This window comes from Tripterygium wilfordii, chromosome 21, assembly GCF_013401445.1.
Source record: "Tripterygium wilfordii isolate XIE 37 chromosome 21, ASM1340144v1, whole genome shotgun sequence".
NCBI classification, from domain to species: domain Eukaryota; kingdom Viridiplantae; phylum Streptophyta; class Magnoliopsida; order Celastrales; family Celastraceae; genus Tripterygium; species Tripterygium wilfordii.
The window spans coordinates 1,542,311-1,551,986 of record NC_052252.1 but is presented as its reverse complement, the minus strand read 5'-3'; the positions used below and the strand labels follow the sequence as shown (position 1 = coordinate 1,551,986).

The 9,676-nt window shown below is 38.0% G+C and overlaps 2 protein-coding genes across 5 annotated transcripts; one reads left to right on the top strand and one right to left on the bottom strand.

The window, feature by feature from the left end:
• The first annotated feature begins 499 nt into the window (after positions 1–499).
• On the top strand, positions 500–4,182 carry LOC119988265 (ribokinase). The gene is made up of 4 exons (XM_038833236.1): positions 500–1,236; positions 1,966–2,151; positions 2,979–3,174; positions 3,277–4,182. Exons 1-4 carry the CDS (start codon positions 604–606, stop codon positions 3,366–3,368), a joined length of 1,107 nt encoding a protein of 368 aa, XP_038689164.1. The 5' UTR covers positions 500–603; the 3' UTR covers positions 3,369–4,182.
• A 595-nt stretch (positions 4,183–4,777) lies between these two features.
• LOC119988996 (protein FAR-RED ELONGATED HYPOCOTYL 3) lies at positions 4,778–9,306 on the bottom strand. 4 transcript variants are annotated; one of them, XM_038834276.1, is made up of 8 exons: positions 9,035–9,306; positions 6,232–8,441; positions 6,059–6,115; positions 5,835–5,903; positions 5,679–5,750; positions 5,499–5,567; positions 5,358–5,402; positions 4,778–5,276 (listed from the first exon to the last, which is right to left on the bottom strand). In XM_038834276.1, exons 2-8 carry the CDS (start codon positions 8,398–8,400, stop codon positions 5,220–5,222), a joined length of 2,538 nt encoding a protein of 845 aa, XP_038690204.1. In that variant the 5' UTR covers positions 8,401–8,441; positions 9,035–9,306; the 3' UTR covers positions 4,778–5,219. The 4 variants fall into 4 exon arrangements, with proteins under 4 accessions (XP_038690204.1, XP_038690203.1, XP_038690206.1 ...); XM_038834275.1 differs by having other exon boundaries at positions 5,358–5,408; positions 5,499–5,561; XM_038834278.1 differs by having other exon boundaries at positions 5,499–5,561.
• Between the last annotated feature and the right edge of the window lie 370 nt (positions 9,307–9,676).

The window sequence follows — 9,676 nt, the reverse complement described above, 5'->3', positions numbered from 1 at the left end:
TCGAATGGATTGTTTGGTTTGCGAATTTAGAGATAGAAATGAAAAGAGAAAGCAGAAAAACTATTTTATGACATCCTTATTCATTGTCAATGTTTGGGTCGCATTATTGTACTACTTTTCACTTTAATTTGAATATCTAAATTTAAAACTGTAAAAATAAAAAAAAATGTCTATTATTATTATAGGATATTTTAAGATTATGTGTTTTTCAAAAATACACTATAATTATTTAATTAAAAAAAGTGATGATACTTCATCCTTAAAGGAGTATTATTTCTTTTTAGGAGGAAAGGTGAATTTATTCATTTGGGAGGAAAAATATAGATTCCAAAGATTCAACCAATTACACATCAAAAAAAAGAAGAAGCATTCAACCAATTAAACATAGGAATCATTTGTAAAAAGAAAATTTATATTTACAAAATGTTGGATTCTGCAAAACAAACCAACCCTATACAAGAATTACCGGAATTACCTGATTCGTTAAACATAGGAATGATTTTGTGTATTTTGTCTAACGTTGGCCGTTGACTAGGAGTGAGGGGCCGCGAGGGAATGTTTTAAGAGAGAGCAATTGGAAAATTGAGAGAGAGAGGGAGAGCCATGAACGGAATAGCAGTTTCGCCGACGAACAGTTGTTTTCTCAACATTCAAAACATACCCACCAAACAGCAATCCAGGAATTCGCTCGAGTTCTTTAACAAAACCTCAAATCCATCAAATCGAGAAAACCCATTTCCTTCATTTGCCATTAAAGCCTCAAATACCACACAATCAACTGTGCCTCCGCTAGTGGTTGTTGGATCAGCCAACGCAGACATCTATGTAGAAATTGAGAGGCTACCCGAAGCAGGAGAGACCATATCAGCCAATTCAGGGCAGACACTTGCTGGTGGCAAGGGTGCCAATCAGGCTGCTTGTGGAAGCAAACTCTCCTACCCAACATACTTTGTGGGTCAGGTGGGTGAGGACGCACATGGGAAATTGATCACTGATGCATTGGGGAGTGGTGGGGTTTTACTTGATTATGTGAGGAATTTGGTTGGTGTACCAACTGGGCATGCTGTGGTGATGCTGCAACGTGATGGCCAGAATTCCATCATTATTGTTGGTGGTGCCAACATGAGTTGTTGGCCTGAGAGGCTCTGCGATGAGGATTTGCAGGTTGTGAGAAAAGCTGGGATTGTTTTGCTCCAGCGGGAAATCCCAGATTATGTCAATATTCAAGTTGCTAAGGTCAGGCCTCTTTCAACTTGTCTGTATGGTTGATCTTAAGTTTCCAATATTGTCTTCTGTTTCATTGAGTAAGGTGTGATTATATTCACTTAACGCTGCATTTGGGATCAGTTTGGGTTTCTCTGTCTCCCGGCATTCAGATTTCTGATTAGGGAATAGGGACTCTCGAATTCTTTAGCTGTTCTTAATTTTTCAGGGAAAAAGAAACTGGTTGGTACTTTATCAATATAGCCTTCATGTTGTACTAGTTTTGGATATACACTTGCCTCAGATTCCAAAAGAATTTTGAATCAGGTATGGTATGGAATGGCCCTTGAAGAGTTAACCTAACTAGCATAATTGTGATATTTGATGTAGCCAATTGATTTGGTTATTGGATGTGAGTGTTTTTGGAGCTTCTTATAACTTTGCAATGTTTCTTCTGCTTAATCCTCGTATGCCCAATGATTCTCTTTTCTTTTTACCTGCTGCCAGATAATTCTCGAGTAGCTCCATTGTTTTTGTCATCTTACTTTTATTCTGTTCTTATCTCCATCCTGGAAAATCATTTATCCAATTATGCATATGTTTTGGCACTAATACGTCAATGATGTTGTTTTGAGAACTTCGAAAAAGAATACTGTCATTGCTTTTGTTCTCCAATATCCTTGCTCCCACCTTTTTCACTTTCAATTTCATGTTGTGACTATGATCTGATATTATTTCTTTCATAATCTGATGCATCTTTAGGCTGCAAAAGGCGAAGGGGTTCCTGTAATTTTAGATGCAGGGGGAGTGGATGCACCAATTCCTCTTGAACTACTGAAAGCTATTGATATACTGAGCCCAAACGAAAGTGAACTTGGTCGTTTGACTGGAATGCCGACTGAAAACTTTGAACAAATTAGTCAGGCTGTGGAGAAGTGTCATGCCATGGTGAGTTTGCACATCTGAAAAAATCTCTATCTGAAGGTTTCTGCAATAGCATGAATATCTACTTTTTACCTAATGATTTTTCTTACTTGTTGCTTTATTCTTCATGGGGTATGGAATTTGAATCTCATCGAGTCATTTAATGACCTTAGACAATACCTAAATCTTGAAAAGGAAATCAGTTATTAATTTGCGGAAATATAATTGTTTTGCATTGTTTTCGAATGTATAACTGCAGCAGAGCTATCATTGGTAATGTCGATCCTTGTGCGGAATGAGGATTCAATGTTAAGATTTGGTGAATTCATGAATAGATACTTTTTCTGGACCCATGATGTCAGTTGTAATGGTATCCCTTAACCCTTCAAATAACCTGCTTTAGATGTGAATATCATGCATTTGACGAAGGTAAACAGCCCCACTAAGGTATCCATTTTTAAAAATCTTCCATTTTGTTCTCTGAAAAGCGAACTTACTTCAAAAATCTAATAAAACCAAGGGAACTTGAAGTTAATTTTATTTTTTCAAAATGTTTTTAGAAATTCAAAAACCAAAGGTTAGGTTTAGGATGTTTCCTTTCAGTGCTACGTAAAACAAACTTGTTCAGTGCCCCTTGGGACATTAAGAGTCTATTGTTAAATTATTTTTTTTGCAAATTTCTTAATTAAATGAAGTGTTTTATGTATCATTAAAACTAGTAAGATGTGCAAATGTGAGTTCGTTAATGTGATGAGAACTAGTAATAAGCAACGTCTTTTATGCAACCATAAAGCTGGTTTGGTTCAAAAATTATAGTAGTCTAAAAAATAATTTGCTTTGCATAATTTCAGGGTGTGAAACAAGTCCTTCTGAAACTTGGTGCCAAAGGATCAGCCTTATTTGTAGAAGGGGAGAATCCAATTAAACAAGCTGTAATATCAGCTCCTAGGGTCGTAGATACTACTGGAGCTGGTGACACATTTACTGCTGCCTTTGCAGTGGCTCAGGTTGAGGGCAAGTCCAAAAAGGAATCCTTGAGATTTGCTGGTATGGTTTGTGTCTTATGATTGTGTATGTGTGTGTTCGCGACTTCGCATTGTATCTCAAGTTCCTCTCTATAACATTTTTTTTGTGAATTTATTATTACAGCTGCAGCAGCTTCTCTCTGTGTTCAAGTAAAGGGAGCCATTCCCAGCATGCCTGATAGAAGATCAGTCTTGAATCTTCTGCAGTCTGTCTGAGGTTTTCTTGTTTTCTTTTTTTTCTTTTGTTGTCTTGGATAGCCGGCTTCCATTGGTCTGTATGCAAATAAATGAAAGGTAATGGTCCTTTGTCGTTACTTTTCAAATAATCATCGAGGGTTCTTTTACATTTAATATCACGACCATGGTAAAAACCCACCATGGATTCAAAGTTTCTGGTATTCCTCCCTCTTTAGTGCTACTCTTTTCTTGAATTCAAGTATGTGCAGGGCACTGGATTAACTGTTTGGTAACAGTGCAGCTTATCTTTTCATAGATTTTCTTATACACGAATGTTGTTGCAAAGGTATTACTCTCTAGTCTCCGACGGTTTCTTTCTTAGTGGAAAGCTATTTGGGGTAAAATCCTAACCATTTACGGTCTCCAAAGAAGAGGCATTGCTACTACAAGTAGATGTGTTTATCTGTAAGAGAGATTCAGAGTCCAGTAGTCATAACTTTCTGAACTGTTCTTGGAGAAGGAAGATCTGGTTAACTATCTGAAACCATATATGGAACCGTTTCATTGATAATATACATATATATGTAGGGTTTATATATATGTATATATGCAGAAGTGTGTCTGCTGAATTAATATTGCTTAGGACTGGTTTTGCTTAGACACAGAGAGAGGGAAGATCTTCAACAGTATCCCAATGCTTGCTGGTTGCTCTGGCTAGAAAGTCATATCCAAGTTTTCTCAGACAATGGAAGCCCTTTAGATCATTTTATGGACAATCGGCTTAGTAATTTATACTCTGGTTTTCCAGAGATTGTACTAATATCCTGCAAACCATCCCTATAGTTGTACCTTAGCTTCTTGCCTTCCTTATGTTGTCTGCTCTTTGAGCTACAATTTTTCTTCATTTTCCTTTTTGTTCCGAAAACAAAATGTTATGCTCCTCCTGGTGGTCGCACACTCGAAGAGTTTCAGTATTCCATTTCACAATTTGTCAGACCTGTATCGCGCCATGAGTATCACTGTTTTAAGCAAAATGCCGCGGCTATTAAGACAATATGCCGTGACAATTAGTGGGTAATTTGCAATTGGAATGAACTGGTTTGTCGGATTTAAGGTGGTTTTTAGTAATTGAGTTTGTAATAATTCTTTTGGTGAGCTTGGGCTCAAAATTAGCGCTTTCTAGCCGGTTTCAATCATAGTTTCAAGGTTTGTTGTCGTTTAAATAGCCTAGCGGTGAATCTATTTGAGGTCAAACAGTATGGACTCAGAGGTTCTAAATTCAATTCTCACTATGAACAATATCATCGTGACCACAGGTTAACATGTGAAAAACTTCCGTTCACGCTGAGTTTAAACTCATATCGAATCTCATTCAGTGGGGTGAGAAAGAGATTTAGTATCAGAAACTATTCATTCCACGATGACTTGGAAATAGGAGGTAAAAAACGTTTTCAAAAGAATATTATCTGAAGTTCTGAACTGAAGAATTATATCAAAGGACGAAGAATCTAAGAAGTAGACTTTTCAGCTGTCTGTCGACCTACTGAAAGGTCGAACATCGCTAGAGGCTAAAACAATGTAATACAGTTTACAACAAGCCTTTAAAGGATAAACTAAGCCTTGTTCCGACCTTCAACTAGATCTCCCCCAGGATGAAGATAAAAACAACATATATTATCTTATTTTACAAACATGGAAGAGGTAATTCCATTTAATTTAATTCATGAATAACGCCTTACAAACTTTAAACAGACATATCAGATTCAGTAACCCCTTTCCTAACCAGTATTATAAAGGAGGTATACACCTCACCGACAATCGATACTTCCAATAGTCATGGGATTCAAGATAACTCAGTCTCAAATGGCAACTACCTTTACCAGGGGCTCTTCACGCATGCCTAGCAGCATCATCATGCAGTTGTGCTGCCCTTACATTCGGGTCATCCTGCTAAGCCAAAAGAAAGCCGTTGTTAAAAAGTCTGACAAACAGTAAATGCAACTGAAATGCTGCAAATAGCAAACGCACCCGAATTCCATAAGTGAAACCAGTCGCAGTGCGAAAGAAATCCATCTGTCCCTGAATGCAGATGACATAATATATAACAGAAAGAACCAAAATAACTTCCAAATACTAATAACATTAGGGACAAAGGAAGGGGCACTTTACCAGCCCATGCATGGTTTGCTGAGCACCATAATAACCATCATGGCTAGGAGCAATTGAGTTTAACTGTCCCTACGCATATGATATACCCAGCTCTCAATATTAGAATCATTTAAGCTACATCATTTTAGTGTAGTGAGTCATTTTTCAAAATGTACTGCGATCAAACTTTACAAGACATACCAGCCCCTGGATGGTGGCCTGATGATTCCCATAATAACTGTCGCGTGTTGGTGCCATCAAATTAAGTTGCACCTGCAATAAAGCGAGAAAGGAGGAGCAAAGTTTAGTTTCATTTCATTCTATTCGAAGCATGATCTAGTCAATAGTACATCATACCATTCCTGGCACAGTCTGTTGTGCGCCATAATAGCCATCTAGGGCCACAGCTCTTGAGCCAACTTTGTCCTGCAAATTAAAAGTACAGTTGCATATACCCTCATTATATACGCCAAAAAGATTCTCAAGAATCAATTGCATGATCCTATTGGAAATATTAGAATCAGCTCAGGTTATATTAACATATTTCCAAGTGGATTAACTATCTGTAAAGTAAGACCAACCAATTGTTGTAAGCTGTCCTGTGCCCCGACAGTCATAACCTCTTGCTCTGAGTTCACCTGCAGGTAATAGAGGTCATCATTTACCACTACATTAAGGACATCCCTGGTATTGAAGCATTTTGTTTTTCCTAAAAACAAGAAATTAAGCATGCCAGACAATAAACAGAAATAACCTTTCTTTTCTTTGTTGGATTCTTTTTCTTATTCGTTTTGCTTATGCTTCTATTTTGGTTATCTTCTTCAATGCAGAGAAGACCATGACTAGCTGAAGTGCCCGCTTCTGACAGGCTACTAGTAGAGTTATTTACACTAATACAATTTCCAAAGGCTTCTTCCAGTGCACGGAAGGCGACAATGTAACTCTCTTGAGACATCGATCCTTCTTCACTCAGCTTCATGGCCTGTTGGCATAAATCATTGTACCGTTGTACCCTAGATTGTAACTGATCAGATTCTCCTCCAAAAAGGTGCCTGTTTTTTGCATCTTTCGTCCACCGTTTCAAAATGTAGTGAGATGGGATGGCAGAAAGGCGGCATATTTGAAGCACAAGCAGTGCATGTCTACAGAGATAACCTTTAAATTCATATAAACGGCAAACACAGGAAACTTCTTGCTTCATTTCATTACACAATACGACAAAGTCCTGATTTTTTTCTAAATCTTGAACTCTGAAAGTGCTGCTAGCATCATCTTGCCTCTCCATTTTAGGATGGCAGGCAACTGCACCCAAAACCTCAACTTGGATTTTCCTGAACACAGAATGTGTATATATGCCCGACACATTCTTCTCCAAAGGGGATGGAGACTTTAGGGCAGGCTGCTTGTTCCATGTATCGGAATCTGCTTTGGCTTCATCTTCATACCTATCTTGTAGAATTGCCTCGTATTGTTTAGTAAACTCTTGCACTGTGGTCTTCTTATGCACATATTTGTCAAAGAAGGAATTCACACTATCAGATCGCTGGACTGTAGACATCCCAGCCAAAAAAGCATCACTCATGTAGGTTGGTACCCATAGCCTACGGTCTTCATATAATGACTGCAACCACTCATCCTCCCCAAGCTCAAATTTTTCATGAATTTTGCACCACCTTTTTTCAAACTCACCATCAGTCCATGACCTGAAGACACATTTTTTAAATTTAGCCATAAAATTTTCATGCTGCTTCATCACGTGACCAAGATTTTCAGAAACCTTCCCCATTATATCCCACAAACAAAAGCAATGACGAACATTTGGAAAGACCTCGGAAACAGCGGATTTAATGGCCTTTTCTTGGTTGGTGATAATGACTTTTGGAGCCTGTCCATGCATGGCTTTCAGCCAAGTCTGCATCAGCCACGAAAATGTAGTTGTACTTTCATCTGACACCAACGCACATCCAAGCAACATGAATTGATAGTGTTGGTTAACTCCAACAAAAAGAGCAAGAGGCATTTTGTATTTGTTTCGAACATATGTGGTATCAAAAGAGACAACATCACAGAAGTTTGAGTAGTCTTGCCTACTTTTGGCATCAACCCAGAACAAATTCTTCAAACGTTGATCTTCACTTACATCTACAGCATAAAAGAAGTTTGAATTGATATTCTGCATCTGTGAACAAAACTCAACCACACACTTAATATCTCCTGCTTCTAGTGCCAAGTTTCGACCTTTATCATATGGACTTTTGGGGTCATTTTTGAGACCTACAACAGTTTTATATTCAGCAAATTGTCTAGCCATTGCAGCATACATCCTTCTTGTTTGTTCACTGACAGCTTGTGCAGGTAGAAGCTCATGGTTATGCTCCTTCACAAAACTATGAATAACCCATTTCCCATCTGGCCTTCTCTTTACATGCATGCTTGCTTTGCAGTCTGTCTTTGCACATGCTCGTCGACCAGTTGAATTCTCAGGGTCTTGTTTGACTTGTCTAGCACGTGGCCGGTTATAGGACTTGTCATACTCTCGCTTAGTACCATACCTGGAACAAGCAAACTTAGCATCAATAAATTCTCTGGACGTTTTTGATCGCCGACTGTTCTGTATTGCAGTATTGAATCCCATAGACCTAGCATATTCTTGATAAAAAGAATAAGCCTCCCCATGTGACTCAAACTCCATACCGGAAAGAGGCTCAAGGTTGGTGTCCTCTTTATAGTCAATAATTGCAGTAGGAGAGTTCATATCCCCAGCAACTTCAGTATGTACCACATCTCCAACATTGACAATATTTCCAGCTACAACTTCTCCATTGCGGAGCTTTTCTTCACCATCCAACAAGTTATCAATTCCATTTGGCTCTTCCTCTTGCTTATCATGTTCACCAGAAGGCAACCTAAGGTCTATATCCATATCAAAATGCCACTTACAAACAATTGTTTTTGCGAAGGCACCTGAAAGACAAGAACGAAGACATAAGCTTATTAAAGCAACCAAAAATGAACCTACAACTGTGTTGTCGATGAAACTGAATAGCCATCATAATCTAGAGTAGTCTACTTCCAATCGCTTATAAACATTTATCAACTTCAAAAAGATATAATCTTGACAAAAATTTAGCCATGGAAAAAGATAAGGTCAGAGATTTGCCTAGAAATTCGTATCTCAACTAAAATGAAATGTGATATAATAGAACAGACAGACAACTCTAGCACAATCACTCAATTATAATCAACTAACAGTAGCATTGCTGCAAGTTTAAACTCTAGTGCAGATAAATGAACCAATTTCAAACCAATGGCCCAATACCCTGACATATACTAGCTCAATTTCCTAACACAACCCAAATTTTCTTAGCTAACAGACAGCCCAAAATGGTTGGGCAGAAAGAAGAATCCCATTGCCTAATCATACTGTAATCAATAACACCATTGCAGAATCAGATTTTATTGCTGCCTTTGTTCTTTCTCCCTATTTTTCTTAGAAACCAGACAGATTATAAATTACGCAAAAAATACAATCATATGAGAGGTAGAGAGAAAGAAACCTCAAGTTGTGTGAATGTGTTAGCGTCTGTACGAGATCTGCAACGAAAGGCGAGTGTGAATAAGCGAGTGGGGGAAATCCGGTTCGGGGAATTTGAGAATTTGGGGATGCTAGGGTTTGGATTGCACTCGCAGACTCGCTGTGCCTGTGTGTGTCTCTCTCACTCGCTCCTATGGAATTTCCATGGCGAATTCCACTCGAGATTCTCACTCGCTTTTTCTGTGCCCTAACTTCTCTCGCTCTGCGCGTTGATTTCCCTATTTTGGTTAAATTCTCTGTTTCGTCTTCGCGTTTTGAGTCCCAAAGATATCCACGCCCGCTCCACGCGTGTGGCTTGGGTAAACACGCGATGCGCGTGCACAAAAGAGCACCGTTACTTATTTTATGCACTTTATTTATCATTATCATTCTTAATTTTATCTTTTTATTATTATTTTTTAAAATACCATTAAAAAATATACTTCTTTGATCACACATATGCTTAACCCAATCAACTGTCAACAGAACCACCTCTCATTGGTAATTTTTATTTTTTATCAATTTATAGAAAAACATTTAAACAAATTTTTAAGTAATCTTTGTTGTTATGTATGTTTATGGCATACTAGTTAAAATTTATCAATTTTTTGATATCCAAAATACA

Bases quoted from the DNA above. Each gene is read 5' to 3' on its own strand.
- LOC119988265 (XM_038833236.1), top strand. From the start codon at position 604: ATGAACGGAATAGCAGTTTCGCCGACGAACAGTTGTTTTCTCAACATT. The intron at 1,237-1,965 runs GTCAGGCCTCTT...ATGCATCTTTAG, and splicing joins TCAATATTCAAGTTGCTAAG to GCTGCAAAAGGCGAAGGGGT. The intron at 2,152-2,978 runs GTGAGTTTGCAC...GCATAATTTCAG, and splicing joins TGGAGAAGTGTCATGCCATG to GGTGTGAAACAAGTCCTTCT.
- LOC119988996 (XM_038834274.1), bottom strand. From the start codon at position 8,400: ATGGATATAGACCTTAGGTTGCCTTCTGGTGAACATGATAAGCAAGAG. The intron at 5,904-6,058 runs GTTGGTCTTACT...TTTAATTTGCAG, and splicing joins AGGACAGCTTACAACAATTG to GACAAAGTTGGCTCAAGAGC. The intron at 5,409-5,498 runs GTAAAGTGCCCC...ATCTGCATTCAG, and splicing joins AGCAAACCATGCATGGGCTG to GGACAGATGGATTTCTTTCG.